The sequence below is a fragment of the Doryrhamphus excisus genome, unplaced genomic scaffold (assembly GCF_037039965.1).
Source record: "Doryrhamphus excisus strain RoL-2023G ecotype Guam unplaced genomic scaffold, RoL_Dexc_Guam_v1.1 HiC_scaffold_24, whole genome shotgun sequence".
Taxonomy (NCBI): domain Eukaryota; kingdom Metazoa; phylum Chordata; class Actinopteri; order Syngnathiformes; family Syngnathidae; genus Doryrhamphus; species Doryrhamphus excisus.
The window spans coordinates 5184836-5204935 of record NW_027621862.1 but is presented as its reverse complement, the minus strand read 5'-3'; the positions used below and the strand labels follow the sequence as shown (position 1 = coordinate 5204935).

At 42.4% G+C, this 20100-nt stretch overlaps 1 protein-coding gene across 1 annotated transcript; it reads right to left on the bottom strand.

Moving 5' to 3' along the window:
- Positions 1-16151: 16151 nt before the first annotated feature.
- nog2 (noggin 2) lies at positions 16152-19692 on the bottom strand. Its single transcript, XM_078788711.1, has 2 exons — positions 19247-19692; positions 16152-17502 (listed from the first exon to the last, which is right to left on the bottom strand). The coding sequence occupies exon 2, from the start codon at positions 16986-16988 to the stop codon at positions 16368-16370; it is 621 nt and encodes a 206-aa protein (XP_078644837.1). The 5' UTR covers positions 16989-17502; positions 19247-19692; the 3' UTR covers positions 16152-16367.
- Between the last annotated feature and the right edge of the window lie 408 nt (positions 19693-20100).

Sequence of the window (20100 nt, the reverse complement as noted above, 5' to 3'; positions counted from 1 at the left end):
AATCAAAACAACATATTGTATAATAAATCGTTTAGTGTGGTTAATTGGTGAAGTGAAGTTCCTCAATGTAGGGTTCCTTACTTACAGAATGAATATTTGTGCAGTTTAGAGCATAGAAAATCTGTTTACAACCTTCTAAATATGATTTTTAACATTCATTTTCTACCAAGCCTATCCCAGCTGTCTTGGGGCGAGAGGCGGGGTACACACAGAGATGGCCGAGGGTGGAATTGAACTCGGGTCTCCTCGCTGTGTGGCCTGTGCGTTAACAACTCAACCTATGTAAAACATTAAGTGTTTAATATCAACTCTTTCTTTTTTCTTTGTTACTTTATGCTTTTTTGTTTCCAAAGTGTGAAGAGTGAATACATAAAGAGGATTTTCTGTCATCACTATTATGGATAATGACAAAAGTGCATTATCCCTAATGGATATTTGGCTCATTCCCAATAGTAGACATTGTATAACAGAAAATGACCCATATTGGGCCTAAATAAAACACAAGACTCACACATCAGCATTGGGAGTGTTCTCAGAAAACCCTCACAATGCGTTTTGGAACTGCCAGGTCTGACCTGCATCCTTCCCCATCATCGGCGCCAACTCACCACCAGGTAGTGATTGGTTGACAGCTCCACCGCTTCCTTCACCCAAGTGTCCAAAACAAGTCCACCAGTACACAAAGCCAATCATCAAACTGTGTCCCGGTGCACATGTGGACATCCTTGAACATGGTGTTCTGTGACGGGCACAGAAGTCCAATTCAGATCAGGGGGACCATTCCTCTCCAGGTCTTAATGTTACTGCCTGTGTGAGAGTTGAAATCCGCCAGCAAAACAAGAGAATCCTTCAAGAGAGCACTTTTCAGTACTCCCTCCCAGTCATGGGTCTCAAAAGCAATTTCACTGGAGGTTTAGAGTCTGGGTGAGGCTAGGCTGCATCAAGTCTCTCAAGCTACCTCATGGTATGATACGATGTGCCCGGCTGGGCCCCATCACCAGATACTCGCCATTGTGCCGCACCTCCAAGCCTGGTTCCAGAGGGAGGACCCGGTGATCCGCATCCGGGGAAGGGAAAACTCGGTCTAATGACCTGTTTGTCATGGGTGACCATACCAGGGGCATAAAGCCCCCCCCACCTGACAGCTTAGCTCCTATGATAATTATCGGGACACGCAAACTCCACCACGATAAGGTTGTCCCTCAAGGAGGAGCCATCAACCATGATATTACGGCATTTGTGTTCTTAGTATGATTTAGAGACTTACCTTCTATTCAGAGTCTGAAAGAAATGTCTACTGGTGTCAACTATTACAAGTTGTGATGGCCTTTCCACCGGTTTGGGATATCAAAGTATTGAGTGGAAAATCTGGATGTGAAGTTGAAGACACATACTTCAAACATCAGTCACAGTGCATGTAGGAGTAACAATGGTAGCTTTAGTGCTCTGTGTCATCATCACATCTTTGTTACCAGCTTTCCAAATGCTTTGAACAAAGCACATGATGTCATCAACTCATGATCATGTGTTGTGTGATGTCACTACTAAACTCGTTAAAACATTTTGCATATATTAGGAGATAATACATTCATTTTCTACCGCTTATCCTCACGAGGGTCGCGGGGGTGCTGGAGCCTATCCCAGCTGTGTTTGGGCGAGAGGCGGGGTACACCCTGGACTGGTAGCCAGCCAATCACAGGGCACATATAGACAAACAACCATTCACACTCACATTCATACCTATGGACAATTTGGAGTGGCCAATTAACCTAGCATGTTTTTGGAATGTGGGAGGAAACCGGAGTACCCGGAGAAAACCCACGCATGCACGGGGAGAACATGCAAACTCCACACAGAGATGTCCGAGGGTGGAATTGAACCCGGGTGTCCTTGCTGTGTGGCCTGTGCGTTAACAACCCAGCCTATGTAAAACATATATGTGAGGTCTGCGTGCTAACCACACGACCACAGTGCAGCCCGGAGATAATACAATACAATACAAATATAATATAATTCAAATGTACTTAATTAAACCTGCATATAAAGTCATAAAACGGACTTAGTAGGAAAGTAAAAGGGAGTGTACTTTGTACTAGAATGGCACTACTTAGTCGGAAACATGTAATAGCAAGAGCAACAATGAAACAGTAATAGCAATGTCATGGGTGAATTTAGTTTTTATTTATACCTTTATACCTCAGTAATGGGTTTGATATAATGTACAATCATTTTAACAAAACCTACTGAACTATGAAAACAGTATTTAAAAATACTTTGAAAAGTATAAAGAGAGCAAAAAATTATTGTTTTGTATTTTACTCAGTAAATGTTGAATTTCAAATGTGTTTAATATCTAAACAACTACTCGACTAAAAGATCAATGAAAAGTTAAAGAGGACACGAAAAGTGCAAGCACGCAAAAAAACTAAGTGATATAGTTGACAATTTAAAATGTAATACTTTAAACAGAACCAACTTAAGTATAAATACGAGATGTCCGTTTTTTTTTTGCTGAAAACCGACATGCAGATATTTCAATTTCTACATTTTTAAATATCGGTTTTCAGGATAGGGGAAAAAAATCTGATACCGATATAAGCCAATAATTATTGTCACCGATAATTATCGGACATCCCTAATAAATACAATTTAAAATGTACACAAAAAACAATGTAATTGGGGATGAACTGTTAAATTGGAAATGTGATCCATAAAACCACCAATTGTCAAACTGTGGTACGCATGCCACTATTGCTAGTACTATTCGTATGCCGGCTCTATCTAGTGGTATTCAGGAACGCCAGATTGTTTTTTGTTGCTTTTTTTTTATAAAAATAAAAATATATTAAGAGGCATATACATGTGAAATACTTGCACAAATAATACATTTATTAACCAAATATTTGTTGAAAATGAATTACATATTCCGGAAAACCAGTTACCAGCTAGTACAAGCCACATTTGGAAGCTAAACCCTAACGGTAAGAGGAGGTAGCAAAAAATGGTACTAATGGCAAAACACAGTTTTTTTGTAAGGTTGTACTTGGTGTAGAACCAATGCTTTAAAGACAGCCTACTTAAGTATAATAAAAAAAAACTAAAACGTACACATAAAAACTACTAAATTACAGTAACACAAGTAATTGTTACTTGTTACTTGTTGTTACTAGTATTTTGAGTGTGTAATTATGAAAACACGCGCATACGTTGAACATTCTAAGACTTTCCTGTAAATAGGAGAATCTCCCTCAGAATGTTCTGAACTCCCGTTTCCATGCCAGTGTCATATTGAGCAGAATAATGCTGCCCAGCGGCATAGAGCGGATGTAGCTCAACTTCCCAAAGCTAACGTCGTCTTTAGACTCGTTGAGTGTGAATCTACAGCGCCTCTGCTGGTTGCACCAGGAAGTGCGCTCCATTTTGCTTCAAGAGAAGTATTATTGCTTGTGTGGGTTTATTTTTCGCTCCCCTTACTTTCTTCATCTGGTTTGTCTCTCGAGCTGTTACTTGATGATCCTGGTGGAGGATTTTGTTCCACATTATCAAAGTCACTTTCAGAATCCTTGCCTTGCCGGAAACGCTTGTGTTGTCCCGTTTCAACCAGGTGTCCCGCTTCACCACGGGATCTCTTCCTGGACGACCCGGAAAATGTGTCCTCGTCTCCGTCTTGATCGCTTAGACAAGATTCGTCCCCCTTGGATGTGAGTTCGTCTTCCGAGTTGGGTCCGGAGTAAACATTTTTCTTGCGGGTTTGTTTCCTGCCTGGTTTGTCGTCCGGTGAATCCATGTCATCGCTCGACCTTTGCTTGGATCCTTCGCAACGACGCACTTCGTCTTCTTCATGACAGTTGTCCGAAAAACTGTCCGAATTGGAATCATCCCACCACTGTGATTGTTTGCCATTATCATCGTCGTCGACCACCGACCACTCCCTGGACGGTCCAGGCAATGGATCGTCTTCATATAGCGCCACTTCCGGCTTTAATTCGTTCTCATTGTCATGAACATTACCGTCAATGTTTTCATTGGGATTATTGTCAGTTTCATCAAAGCCTTCATCGTTGTTATTACAGTCATTGTCTTCAAAACCTTCGTCGTCATTATTGTCGTTGACTTCATTCGCTACATCGTCGACATTTTCAATGTTTTCCTCGCTGATGTTATTGTCGTCGTCGATGTTTTCATCGATCAAGTCTCCGTTGTTTTCCACGTTGTTGTCAATGTCATCCAAGTCGTCGTTATTCACCAGGCGCAGCTCGAGGAAAATGTCATCAAACACGTCCCCGTGCAGCAGCGGCCTTACCCAAATTCGAAAGGAGAAGGCGTTTTCATCAGGGACGTCATTCTGATTGTTATTCTCCTCGTGATATTCGTCATGCCCGTCGTTGTCGTTTTCAAAATCGGCGTCGTTGTCTTCACCTTCAGCATCACTTTCCTCCGTAATATCGTCCTCATAGTCGATATTATCGTCATTATCCTCAATATTGTCTTCTTGATCAACGTCCTCCGTGTTGTCCTCGATATTGTCATCGTTATCGTCGATATTATCATCATCGTCAATGTCATTGTCGAAGTTGCCATCATTTTCATTCATGTCGTTTTCGGGCGGCCGTATCAGGGCATGGATGGAAAAGATGATCTCCTGATTTGAAATAACAACTCTTAGTCCCAAGGTCTCGATATTCCGTGCTCCGTTTCCTATTGGCAGTGGAATACGGTAGCCTGCAACACAGCCGACACGATGCTACCGTTAGCATAGAATCATACACAACATGAGATTCAATATCAAGTACTTACAATTTGGACCGTTGTGCCGTCCGTCCCCTTGTCCTTCCATTTCGTCTGAAAAGCAAAATTGGTAAATAATTACGGTACAAGGATATCACTTCATTTCAACAATAGTACACATAACAACCCGACATTTCAAAACTTTGTGCATGAGAACGTAAACATTAGCTCTCTTTGACCACATGGTCATTTATTAGCAACTATATTGCACAACACAGCAGCAATAAAACCAATGTTGTAATACGGACACGGAGCAAACTGCTCAGTCAGCAATAACAACACAGATAAGTGTAAACAACAGTTACGCATGAGTAGTAACATTTTAAAGTGCATGCAGAGATAGATAGCTGTAGCTGTAAATGACTAATACTACACCAGGAGGTTGCCTGCAGCCAAAGGTGATGATGTAATCTTTTTTTTTACCCCAGCGGTTATTTTCTTATGTAAAACACGCAACCAGGAGACTTGGCGGTTAGTTGGATAGGTATTAATTGGCGTATATATATACAGTATATGAATAGGCTCCAGCATATCCTGGGACTTTAGTGAGGATAAGTTGCATAAAAGATGGGCCAGATGGATGTACGTATATGATTTCATAATATAGTAATGATAGCTTAATAATATATTGGACGATGGAGGTGCCTGTAATAACAACAATGAAGGCTAATAATATATGGACTATAATATAATCAAATATATACATAAATCAAATTAAAAATATATAGAAAATATATAGAAATATATTAATATATTTAATAAATACATACAAATAAAATCATTTAAAATAATATAAAATGTCACATAATTTTTTTTTTTACTTTTTTTTTTACTTATTTTATATTATTTTTCACATTTTTATGGGGGAAAATGCTGCCATTTGGGGAGAAGATAAAACTTTTTAAATCCAAATTTAAATAATAATATATAATAAATAATAATAAAACTATAGGGGGCTGCACGGTGGTCGTGTGGTTAGCGTGCAGACCTCACAGCTAGGAGGACCGAGTTCAATTCCACCCTCGGCCATCTCTGTGTGGAGTTTGCATGTTCTCCCCGTGCATGCGTGGGTTTTCTCCGGGTACTCCGGTTTCCTCCCACATTCCAAAAACATGCTAGGTTAATTGGCCACTCCAAATTGTCCATAGGTATGAATGTGAGTGTGAATGGTTGTTTGTCTTTATGTTTGTCCCCAGCACCCCCCAGGACCCTCGTGAAGATAAGCGGTAGAAAATGAATAAAACTATACTATGACTTCTATTAAGGATGACGTATGCTCCTGAATCAAGTTAATTCCACATAAAATCATGAGGTCATCCCAGACGATGACGTCACATTCCAATATGTCATTACGTGCGTTGTCGCTTTGTAAAGCCTTCCTCCAACGACAACTCCCGCCAATGAAATGATGGTCTTACCTTCACTTCAGCAAACCAGTGTGTAAAATTCACACCCGATGCTAACATAGAGGCTTCTTTTGCACTACTTTAGTCCTTGTCATGTTGATGTCAATTAAAGTGAACCTCTATGTATTCATTCATAGTGACAGAGGGGTGGTTTGGGGGGGGCGGGAAATAGCCTAGCAGTATGCAGTCATACATACGGGTGGCTTGAATGCTCTGTGACATCACCACAACTTTGTTACCATTTCATCTCATTGCTTTGAGCAAAGCACTTCATGACATCTACACAATTATGTGTGTGTGATGTCACATTGAAAGTTACAACCACTAATAGTGCCCCCCCCTAATTATGTCATTGTCTGCCTTATTTGTTTATGGTTGGTCCTGGGAGGTATCAGGTTCTGCAGTGTGACTATACACTCTTGTCAATATTAGCAGTATTGTCATCAATCTGGAATTGATGTAGTATCAGTCCATACAATTTTATTTTATAGTAATTTGTGCGGAAACAACATGTGCTTAATTATTTGTTCAGTGTTAACCTTATTACTAAGCTCCAAGCGTCTACACTGGAGTTGCGCAGCTTGATAAATAACTAGCTTGATAGATAACTAATAAGGTTTATTGTGATTATAAACAAGTCCTTTGGCCACTTGGTGGCAGTATTGGTCTAGTTTGACATGTCATTTCTGCTCATATAAATTGTATTGACATATGGAAAATAAGAATAATTAGTGGGTGAGTATTTTTTTAATCATAAATGAAATATACAAAATAATGAATAATTGCAGGTAAAACATTTTAATAATTTCATATGAACATATGAGCTATTAAAAATGTACAGTTCACAATAATAATAATGAGTATTATTTATTTGTTACTATTTTTGTCTAAAGCATCCACCTTCAGTGCAGTCTGGTACTATGCTATGTGTGAGGTCTCAAGTATCTTACAGGGAACACATTCTCTTTGTCATAACTCAGTGGTCTCATTTCCCCATATTTACTTTTAATATAGTTTGCATGGGCTTGTATGTGGGGGTCATCGTATAGGCTGGGAATTAGAATGCAACACAAAACCACAAACCATTTAGTAAAGGAATGGTTCTTATGGGTGGATGGATGGATGGATGGAAGGAAGGAAGGATGCTAGGAGGGAGGGAGGGATGGATGGATGTTCACATGCATTGAAAAATTAGCTTAATGAGGGGTGCAAGTTGATTTTAGGACTTGGTTTAACTTCATCATAAAACATCAATATATTATAGTTTATGTATTCCATTTTATACTTGGTGCAGTTTAGGACTTATCTATATTTTCATTATTTATATATCTATATTTTTTTTATGTTTTGTTAATATTTTTATGTTTTTTCGTTTTGTTTTTTTTAAATATATAGGGGACCTATGATGCTTTTTCCACTTTTCTGACCTATAAATGTAGTTAGAATGTTGTATTCTCATGTTAAACCATGCCAAAGTTTCAGATAATGAGGTTTTTGCGCATTTGGAAGTGAGCCCTGAAAGAAGTTATGGATGGCTCTGAACACTTGGTTTCAGAGGGCGTTCTATCACTGGCAGTTTGTGATGTCACAGATTGCCAAGTTTCCTTATATGGGCGTGCTGTGGGCCAGATACTTTCTGTCCTCTCCCAAGCTCTGCTTCGGGATCCAAGTTGTATGTTATGTATGTTAATAAGTTGTATGTTAAAAGCGGACATTTTAAAAAGATAAATGGCCGTTTGTGATCAACTCCTATAAAGTTGGGGTCAGCGGTGTCTGTTTTTAGTTACCAAATATGGTTCAATGTCATGAAATTAATGAACTGTCTGTTGACAGTCGTTTTAGGTAAAGTATGGGAAATGCACTTCCCAAATGTCTTTCTTGTGACTATTCCAAGTTGATGTTCCCATGGGGTCAACAAAACCCCATTTTTGGGGTCCTCCTTTCCCATTCAGGCCTCACTGACACTTGGAGCCTAAAAACCTTGCGAGCCATATACGTCCATTCCCTAATTGGCGGTTCTTCTTTCAGAGCGTGCTTGTGTGCATGCGTGTGTCTAGAGGAGTGCAAGGCGCCTCGATTCAGTCCCATCTACCATTCCACAGGGGACAAAAGAGGTACCCACTCCTGTGGAAGCGAGGGGCCGTTGACACCAATAAATCCCCTTATCCACTTCCTCTCCGGTGTGTTGGGGTTATGTCAGGAATTTCCTGGGTCCCATTGTCCCTTGGGTGCTCTGTTTTTGGTAACCCATCACCAAGCATTCTCTCTGCTGCTCGCCGTGGCCCGTTCCCTCCCCCTTACACACAAAACACGTCCATAACCCTGAGGCTGTGTCCGTCAGTGTGAATAGAGCACCTCAGCTGAATAAAACAGACAGGCAGGCGTCAGAACGTCAGGTTCAGCAGCCCAAGTCATGCACTCAGTTATTTTCACCTGTTTAGTGAAAGGCATTCACAACACTTGATGCCTGTGCCGCTCCTTCAATGAGCTGAATGAGGCGCTGAAAATCAGCGCGTTAAATGAATCGCTCGGTTATTGCGGCGATGGGACTAGTGCTAGATCTAGTACTGTTTATTTTAGCAAGTTGTCGTGGGTTGGAGCAGGGGTGTCCAGAGTGTGTCCCAGCGGACATTTGAAAATATCACTTAACAAGAAAAGCAAATATTGGCAGTAATTTTCCAACAGTAATGGTGTAACAGTGTTACCTTGGTTAACATCCTCCCTGGTTAGCAGAGGCAAAATTTTGGACTTGGACCAAAGTTTGAGAATGACTGGTCTATTCCAGACTGCATGGTGGTCGAGTGGTTAGCGCACAGGCCTCAAAGCTAGGATACCGGAGTTCAATTCCACTCTCGGCCATCTCACTTAACAAGAAAAGCAAATATCAGGAGTAATTTTCCAACAGTAACGGTGTAACAGTGCTACCTTGGTTAACATCCACCCTGTTTTCTGTTAACAAACCAAATTTTGCTGTAATGTTGCCTTGTCTTTGGAACACATGCTTGTTAAGCGGCCAAAATTTGCTTTCTTTGGTTAGAGTCCAGCTGCATGGCACAGAGGCCACACACCTCGGAGACCCAAGTTCGATTCCACTCTCCACCATCTCTGTGTGGAGTTTGCATGTTCTCCCCGTGCATGTGTGGGTTTTCTCCGGGTACTCCGGTTTCCTCCCACATTCCAAAAACATGCTAGGCTAATTGGCGACTCCAAATTGTCTATAGGTATGAATGTGAGTGTGAATGGTTGTTTGTCTATATGTGCCCTGGGATTGGCTGGCCACCAGTCCAGGGTGTACCCCGCCTCTCGCTTGAAGACAGCTGGGATAGGCTCCAGCACCCTCCGCGACCCTCGATAAGCGGTAGAAAATGAATGAATGGTTGAAGTCCGTTTTGGTTAAAGTTAGACATGAACCATGATCTTTGACCTCAGGTATTTCATTCAAAATCAACGTGTCATTGCAAGAGCAAACGACCCCAGAAAGTGTTCATTAAATGTGTTTAATGATTCAAATCTTTGTACTCACTTGGGAATTATCAGTCCGAGGTCACCATTAACCAAGACGCTACGAGTCCTCTAGCTAGCAGCTGCTCAGTACCAAAGGTGAGTTAGTGGACTTGCTGAAACACAGCAGACTGACCCGATGATTCTGCCAAATTGAGTAAACCGTGGCCATAAAATGAAGCCATCCCCTTCTGATGTATTTTTCTATTTAATACAGAGCAATTGATTCATCATCCTTGTAGTGTAGTTAGCCCCCAAACGTAGCTTTAATGCCACAGTACATTGTGTTGATATGTACCTTGCTGCATCCAACTAAATACATTTGTTTTCTTGTGGTGGCGATGCACTGTATGTATGTTGTCTGTGTGTGTGTGTGTGTGTGTGTGTGTGTGTGTGTGTGTGTGTGTGTGTCAGTTAGCGGGACTTGCCGAGTTGTACACATGTGACGAAGCAAGGCGCCATTGCGGCCTAAAAACTATTAGGCTCTGTAAATACACACTGTGGCGAAAGTAAACATTCTCAGCATGCCATCTAGACGCACAGAGGGGTACTGGGAGACAGCCATTGGACACACTGTGGGGGGAGGTGTGTGTGTGTGTGTGTGTGTGTGTGTGTGTGTGTGTGTGTGTGTGTGTGTGTGTGTGTGTCAGTAAGATGGATATTGAAAATGTATGGTCCAATTAGAGGGGAAAGTCAAGCATCTAAGGCGATGCACAGGATATTTAAGTTGAGTAGTCATTTAAGGAATTAAAGATAACATCCTTATGATTACCTGGGAGAACATTAGTATTGTTTTTATTTTTAAATGTATTTATGGTCCTTCAAGAGTACTTTCAATGTTTACGGAGCAAGCAAAAAGAATACATACTGTGTGTAATGTGTGTATGTATAATTCAGTTATTTTTTTATTGTAACTTGTATTTAGTAACATATGACACAATAATACTGACATGTAAATATAAATATTTCTATTTGGTTTTATTTGGTTGACTTGGATGGGGGAAAACATTTTGTAAAAATGTGCTGACAATAATAATTATTTAATATATTAATTGGGTATGTAAAAACATTTCAAACAATTTTTTACTATACTTTTATATGAATTTGTATAATTCCATGCAATATATAACACTACAACTCACCTACATTTAGATATGTGCTTTTTGAATACTACTAATAATAATATTATAGTATCTCTATAATATATAGATAATTTGATTGGTTAATGATTACTGATTACATGAGAAATATTTTAATGTTAATTTATACTATTTTATACTTTAAAAAAGTATTTTAACTGTCTAAATAGGTCATATTAATAGGTAAGTATTACCTAGAATAGCTACTAATTTGCTGATTGAGGATGGGGAACCATATGTTGTTGTTTAATTTAAACTTTTATGTAATATTTATTCAATGTAATGTATTATCCCCCCCACTTTTTTTTACACATTTTTCCTTTAAGAATACTCACTTTAGTGTAGTGCTTTTCAAATAGGGGGTGCATGCAATTGGATTCTTGAATATTCTTGTATGCTTTCACAGCTCACCGTCTTGTTACATTTATTTGGTTTCAGTTCTGGGTTCAGTCTGTACAGTACAGATAAATAAGTATATATTATCAGTTTATTTATTCATAGTATTTCAAATTGGGGGGATGGGCGTGAAAACATTTCGTTAAAGATTTTCTAAAAAGTACAATGTATACTTGAGTCCCTCACAGCGAGCGTCACTATGGAAACGGAACAAAAGCAATGTACTGTATTTTCAACTCTATTTATGGATCTATATTTTGGTATTTTGGCAATGTGTTCCCTCCATAAAGAGTTCGACAAGTTGTCTAATTAGATTTAGTACAGCAAACTACAACACCCTGTGTCATTATTACAAGCGTAAATGCAGAATGGTTGCGGTCGAGCTTTAAAAAGCTACAGAGTGCGATGTCGTCTCCAGTGATGTGCCACACTTTGCCACATGTAATAAAAGATCTCCTAAACTAAGTGTCAACCAGAGTAGAGGAACTAAGACGGCGTGTTGAACGTACCCGCGGCTCTTCACGGCATCGCGTGCATTTCTTGCCTGTCTGCTTAATTGTCCTAAGCCCCGCTTGATGGTGATGACTAGAGAGGTTGGGGGTTCCATTTCCATGGCCTGTTATTTCCAACTGCAGTCACCTGTTGTGCGGCGGCAAACATGGCCACCCGTGTTGATGTCATGGCATGTCATGAATCCTGTGGCCACTGAATGAAATCCAGGTCAAGTCATGGATGTGATGGATGTGCTCCTGAGCCAGGATCAACCTCAAAGCACTGGAAGAGGCACGAAGACACGCTGTTAAAGCACTTCAAACAGTATAAATGATCAATCAGGTCCTTTTGGCATCTGGAATAGACCATTCATTCATTTTCTACCCGCTCATCCTCACGGGGGGTCATGGAGGTGCTGGAGCCTATCCCAGCTGTCTTCCGGTGACCTCGGACTTAAAATTCCTAAGTCAGTACAAAGATTTGAATCATTAAACACGTTTAATGAACACTTTCTGGGGTCGTTTGCTCTTGCAATAACACGTTGATTTTGAATGAAGTACCAGAGGTCAAAGGTTATGGTTCATGTCTAACCTAAACCAAAATGGACTTCAACCATTCATTTATTCTACCACTTATCCTCACGAGGGTCGCCTATCCCAGCTGTCTTCGGGACGAGAGGCGGGGTACACCCTGGACTGGTGGCCAGCCAATCACAGGGCACATATAGACAAACAACCATTCACACTCACATTCATACCTATGGACAATTTGGAGTCGCCAATTAACCTAGCATGTTTTTGGAGTGTGGGAGGAAACCGGAGTACCCGGAGAAAACCCACGCATGCACGAGGAGAACATGCAAACGTTACACAGAGACTGCAGAGGGTGGAATCGAACTCGGGTCTTCTAGGTGTGTGCCCTGCATGCTAACCACTCATCCAGCCGGACTCTAACCAAAGAAAGCAAATTTTGGACGCTTAATAAGCATGTGTTCGCAAGACAAGGCAAAATTTCAGCAAAAATTTAGTTTGTTAACAGAAAACATGTTAACCAGGGTGGATGTTAACCAAGGTAACACTGTTACACCGTTACTGTTGGAAAATTACTGCTGATATTTGCTTTTCTTGTTAAGTGAGATGGCTGAGAGTGGAATTGAACTCCAGTCTCCTAGCTGTGAGGCCTGTGCGCTAACAATAGACCAACAATGTGCAATAGACCAGTCATTCTCAAACTTTGGTCTAAGTCCAAAATGTTGCCTCTGCTTTGGTACATATTGCATGTAACTCCAACAGACATCATTTGTTTTGGAATATTTGTCTCACTACGTCAATTCTTTTATTGCAAATTTACATATAGCTTAATGCCCAAGTGCTAACTAATGTTTGACACAACTGCAGATGATACCCAACATTCCATCAACTCATGTGGTGTGTGTGTGTGTGTGTGTGTGTGTGTGTGTGTGTGTGTGTGTGTGTGTGTAAGGAAACCCCCTCCTCTTCAGTGCTCCATCTAATACCCTGTCATCATCAATAACCTCAACTCTGCTGACTCACTGGCTTTTACCACCATGGGGTTTGGGCCTTAGTTACAACCACGCAGCCTTGTCTCCATGTCTGTCTGCCTCTATTTGTGTGTATCTGTGTGTATGTGTGTGTGTGTGCACAACACAGGTATGACGACCCTTGACTTCACCTTGCACAGGCATATGTTCCCCAAATCCTTCCCCAAGTGGTGCCAAAATCCTGCACCCTAAACACTTCTCCTCCCCCCGCACAAAGAAGACAGTGTTTATTGTGATGGGGTCTTAACAACGCATTTGTAACGCAATGAGCGTTTAAGCTTCCATGAATGGTGTGAAGTAGTAAATTAGGACATGTCGGCGTATTCCCAGCAAGCGAAGACAGGAGGCTCATTTAAGGATTGAGATATTTCCTCTACTGGGAGAAAGAAGCTGTATGGTCCATATATTTCATACACTACATTACACTACTGTATTGATATAAAATCATAAAATATCAGTCATTAAGGGGTGATGGTGGGCCCAGCAGCCAAATCAATCGAGAACGACAACCCTAAAGAAGAGGATCTCTCCAGATTACTGGTGTGGGTCACCTCTGAAGTCATTTGGCCCCACCTGCTGGTTTGCATTTATAATTCTCTGGACTCTGAATGTATAGGACTGGGGTGGGTCCCCCTGGGGAATGGCGGTGAAATGCTGGGGATGAGCGGGTTGAAGGGTAGGGTGGCCTACCAATGTTACTGCAGAACGGCCAACATGCATGGATTTGTTGTACTCAGCATGCAGTATGCATGCTACGCCTTGTATGCTTCACTGCTCTCCATTTTGTGGCATTGTACTGGTTTATTACTGGTACAGTACACGTTAATAAATAGATACGATCAGTTTCTCAATAGGGCTGCACGGTGGACGAGTGGTTAGCACGCAGGACGAGTGGTTAGCACGCAGGCCACACAGCAAGGAGTGGTTAATTGGCGACTCCAAATTGTCCATAGGTATGAATGTGAGTGTGAATGGTTGTTTGTCTATATGTGCCCTGTGATTGGCTGGCTGGCGACCAGTCCAGGGTGTACCCCGCCTCTCGACAGCTGGGATGGGCTCCAGCAACCCCCGCGGCCCTTTTGAGGATAAGTGGTAGAAAATGAATGAATGAATGATGCAAAAACATTTGTGTACCCCAGTGGGGGGTGCACAGAAACTGGACTCTAAGAATAGAGGTTTTCTCCAGAACTGCACCTCTTAAAATCCTGATAGATAAATCACATGGTGGCGCTCTTTGACCAAATAAGATCAGATAAAGTCAAAACTTAATTATAGCTCAATGCTGTACAAAACACTCACCGTAACTTTTTTTGCAGAATCACCTGAAATTTGTTATGACAAGGGCGTGTCTGTAAACAAAGGAAGGTCAAAAAGGAGCCAAAAATGGCCCGCAGGCTGCGCTTTGGACACTGGTACCATAAATCATTGACCACTTGAGGGTGCCACAAATGTCACGTGGTGAGGTTTTCCACTTTGGGTGGGAGGCATGATGGGTCTCCAAGGTGTGCATGCATGCACCTCAGTGGCTGGACTGGGAGCAATGCAGGCAGGCAGGCAGGCAGGCGGGCAGGCGGGCAGGCGGGCATATTGCCTTTCACACGCTTCTAAAATACTCTCCGGGGCCGAGGCTGTGAAAGGGTTACTGTTTCCCAAAGTGCTTCATTCTGCGCAGTCGAGAGGGGGCGGCTGAGTGGCGCCGTCGAGTCAGAGACGCACTTTCTAAAAAACCCCTAGACATCATCAAGAACGAAGCTGACAGTAAGGAAAGCAGCCCCCCCCCACCCCACCCCTCTTTCCCCTCCTCCTTCTTTACTGGCATGCTGCCGTCCCTCTTCCCAGCCTCCTCTGCTTACCAAATCCCTTCAGTGGCTCCTGTCTGTCACAATGGCTGGGCGGCAAGTGTCAAATCCAGCCAAGGCACAAACGCGTACTTTTACGCACGCAATTGGCGCACTGCAAACTAAGCTTATTGGCTTCTATTTAAAGAAATCATGCTTGTTTTTATGGGCTTTGTTTTGTTTTTCTGCCCTCTCCCCCCCCCCCTTCAGTGCAGGGTGGTCAGACTAGAATAGGCGCCGGTCTCCAAATACCTCAGTGGAACTTGTGTGCGGCGTCCAGAAGCTGCTTGCCTGCATGCTTGCTTGCATGCATGCTGCAGACAGACACTGTTTGAAACGTCTGTATCATATTTGAGCCATTATGTTAGCACCTCGGCAGCAGCACACATTTGTTACCCCCCCCCCCCCCCAACCCCCGTCATTCCCCTTCCACAAATGCATGCCAGTTGTGGTAGTTGAGCTATGCGCATTACGCAGCGTAGTAAATCACCAACTTTCTCCACTCAGAAGGCAGAAATCCCTGGAGCGTGGGCTAATCAAGCATCCTATACACTAAGACATGATGACAACATATACTCTTTATTGCTAAAAATGCATGTACATTTGTGTTTTTTTTCTTCAATTGTTTATTTTTTGGATAATTCAAGTAGACATCTCCCATATGTTTTTTTTATTCTGGTATACTCTGCTATTCTCTTTTGCTCTATAATCACAAAATAATAAATAAAACGTACAGATTTCTACAATACTATGTATTCCCCAAAGAGAAAAAAAAGCTGAGTTCACGCTTTTATTCATATATAATCTTTAACCTCACCTTTTGTGTTTTTTTTAATTAATATTGATATTAATATTATACAAAAACTCTAGGCAGCATTGCAGTGAAATAACAGTCAGTTGAAAAACAAACAACAACAAAGAAAAGTCACCTCTTGGAGAGGTGTAGCATATCTTCAATGTCTCTTAAAAAAAAAGCTCTTCCATATGAAGTGCTGCATGGTGTCATCTCCCACCCACCCACCCCCCTCCCCCAAAAAAGGGTTGACAATAAAATATGGTCCTGGTTCAATTAGAAAAAATAGCTGCATTCCTCTTAAATATGTACAATGTTGGTATTTCACTTTAAAATGCTATATAAAAAAATAGATTTGCTATGGTGCCCACCTCTGGAGAGAGTTAACAGTGCAATAGAAACCAGTCCAAGCTCCACACCTCCACACCTCCACACCTCCATCCACCCACGTCTTCAGCATGAACACTTGCACTCTGAGATGATGGGGTACTGCACCTGTATCCACGTACAGTATTTCTGTCTTAAAAAGCCTTGGCAGTACCACCGTAGGAATATCTTGTTGATGGACTTGACAGGTTTGCAAGACATCCCCTCTGGGAATGAACAGGAGCGCTCCGAGAAGCAGTTGCCCTCCTTAATGTAGCGTGGCCAGAACCTCACTCCCAAATCCTTCCAGGTGTACACCACGGGACAGTGCGTGTAGGTCCACAGCCACTGGAGGAATTTCCTCCGCGCCTTCTTGCCCACTTTGACACGCTTCCCGTAGGGGGTCTCTGTGAGCTCCAGCTTCTTGATCTCATTGGGCATGGGCCCCTGCAGCTTGACGTCTGGTGCCGAGAAGTTGGTGAGCACAGGCGCGCTGATGGACATGAAGTTGGGGTCAAAGTGGCTGCCCAGCTTTTTCCTCAGAGTCCTCTCAGACAAGTCCTGCTCCCTGGGGTCGTAATCCGGGTCGGGGTCCTCCTTGAGGTCCGGGACTGGCAGGTGGTCGCTGGGGGATGGACGGAGGCGAAGGTAGTGCTGGCACACTCCGAGGTGGACACACAGCAGCATGTAGAGGAGCACCGGAACCATGGTTCCTCTTGCTTTTACGCACAGTAAATGACACTTCTATTTAAAAGGACAACACTTTAAATAAACCCCGCGGCTGCTGCGAAAATGTCTTCAATCGCGAAGATAAAGGGGAAGGGGAACTCTTTCGGACGCCTTGGATTCACTTTGGGCTCCTTTTGGTTGTCATGGTGACCACTGGGACGACGAGAAGCCACGGGATGACAGAGCCGCATGGAAACAAGACTGCTGAGCGCACCCACAAGGTGCCCGGCAATGAGGCACTTCTTCTCCCTCTTCTTTCCACTTGTGCGCAACAAAAGGTCTTTAGCAGCGTTGTAGTATTCCACAAGTCAAAAAAAGCAGCCAAAAACAGCCCATTTGTGCATATTATTCCACGTCATGAGGAGCATGACAGTTTCAGTGCACCCCTGTGTCCACGCAGAGCTCCTTCTCATGCATGGCGAGAGTCTCCAAATGTGGAAGGGTGCTGAAAAATCCTTGCTTCCAGAAGCTCCCCCACTTGAGTGTGTCCTTGCTGGAGGAGTGTGAGCGTGTGTATGTGTGGGAGAGAGAGAGAGAGATAGAGAGAGAGAGAAAGAGACAGAGAGAGAGAGGCACACCGTGTGCGTGGGTGAGCGTGTCTGTAAGCGAGTGGGCGCTCAGTCCCAAGTTAAATATCCCCCTCCGACGTTACAAAGTGTCAAAGGGGCCTGCCCACCCTCGGCCACTCTCACTGATTGACAGCCCCCCCCCCCTCCCTCCCCTTGGGCCAACCCCTCTCGGAACCCTCCCCTCGCAACGTGGAAAATGTCAGGCACAATCAACAGGGTCCTAACGCACACATGACTGCAACGTTCGAATGATTCAGATCTGCGCATGTGTCGGAATTATTGGCTGAGATGCACGTAATAGTTTCAATACGCTGTCAATAGGAGAGCTTCCATACTGCTTGGATGGTTTAAGGAGAGGAGGAAGGAGGCATCACATTCCACCTTTGTTCATCAGGATTTGGGTCCACACGGGAATTGGCCCCGTTGAACTCAGGGGTCACAAAATAGGCGCGTAATTAAGGGCTATAAATGGACACGGATAAACTCAACTTTCCCATGCTAAGCACTCATTATGCACCATGCTGGACTTTTTTTCTAGGAAACTAATTGTGGGATTAAATGCATTCTAATTTAGATTTAAACACACACACGCAATTCATTAGTGGGCTTTTTTTGTGGTGGGCACTAGAGGGCGTTGATCCAGCACAGTCTGCATGGTCCTGCCTGATGCTAGTCATATAAGGGTTGGGGGTGCATAGCAACTTAATTAACACTTAAAATGTTTGTTTTTTTAAGTAAAAAAAAATGTCTGCTTCCCAAAACTGTATTCATATTTTTCCACTTCAACCTAAAATATATAGTATATATGAATCATATTTGATGAGCACCGAGATGGGTGAATGATTTATACATTAACTTTCTTAAATTTTTTTCTCATCAGATTGAAAAAAATGTCACCAAAACTGCAGTAAAAATATCACATATTATATTCTTCCATTTTAAAACTACACCAGCATGAAATATTGATACCATGTTTTAGTTGATGTTTGCTAAATACAAGGATGAAGAGTCTTGAACCAGTCATGATGTGCTATATATATATCACTATATTGACACTTACTATGGTACCCATTATGTCATTGGATGCTCATATCACCTCGTACTTTGGAACGTGTAAAAAAAAAAATCAAGAAATAAATGAAAAATAAAAACAATAAATAAAAACTGTAAAATAACTATAAAAACTATAGGTATTTACTATTTTATATACTATAAAAACTATAAAATAGCATCACAATGGGAGGACATTGCAGATACTGTATATTTAGATTTCAGGTCACAAGCCACCCAAAAAAAATTTTTTTTAATAAAAAAACAAACAAACAAAAAAAATTAGGAAAACAGGAAGTGAACAAATGTAAGTTACTGATTGTAAAAGTACCAGATGGAGGGGACACGTATAGCAAAAAGCACATAAGGATTTTTGCAATTTTGCAGCATGCTCTGAATGGGAAACATTAGCGCCCTCTGGTGGACACACATAAACTGTAATAATTCCAAATGAAGGTTTTGTATTAGATCATGCTAAGATCAATGTGGGGTCAGAATAGCTTTTTCCATTGGACAAATGTGTCACATTTTGTGTAGCTTTACCATTTTAAGCTGGTTTAAGCATTATGCATTATTAGGTGAAACAATGCAGTATGTTATTGGGACATTCCTGCTTACCCCTCTCTCTATGTCAGGTGGTCATGTGATGGATGATTAGGGTGCCAGTGTAGACCTCTCAGTGGGCAGCGGGGACAGACAGGCTGAGCCGGTTACTGTAGGACAGCAGGCTAGGTCCATTGTCTTCTTGGATGTCTGCAGAGTAAGAGAGAACACCCCACGGAGGTGGTAGGGGGACCAGCACACAGCCCCCCCCTCATATTTTGCTTAGTTAGTGCATGAGGAAGAGGAGGAGAGAGGTGACCATGGTGTGGAGAAGAGGTGCCGGATGGCCGTTTACTGTGGAATGGCTAATTAAATAACACCATAAAAGGAGCCCGGCTCGCTTTAACGAAGCCCGTCAACCTCTGACGAGTGCTGTGTGTGTGTATGTGTGTGAGGGGGTGCTGGGGACGGTGGGGGGTGGGAGCCCCAATGGGGTGTTTTGCCGAAAATTGGGCTTGTATAACAAGAGGACTTAGCTCTTTGGTTTTGCAGTGATTGTTCACGCTCCCTTAGGTCTCAATAGGGCACATGGTGAGGGTGCGTCGGGGGCTGGGGGGGGGTGGCCCTTAGGCACAGATAGGACCCCCTTCTCCTCTTTTTGGCTGTGAATGCTATACACACATAACACATACACAAACACACACTAACACCCCTATGGCTCCATACAAAGGGCTCTACCCAAGGTCCAGGCAGGGGCTTATCTAGCACGGGGGCACAGCAAGGGGCAGGCCTGGCCAGACTGGCTGGCTATGCCCACTGGGGATTGGTAGAATGGCACAGGCGGGTGGAAAGACACCAGTCACATAAACACCCAAAACATATCTTGGAGGGAATGCCAGATTTTATGAGAAGGAATGTGGCAAAAAATA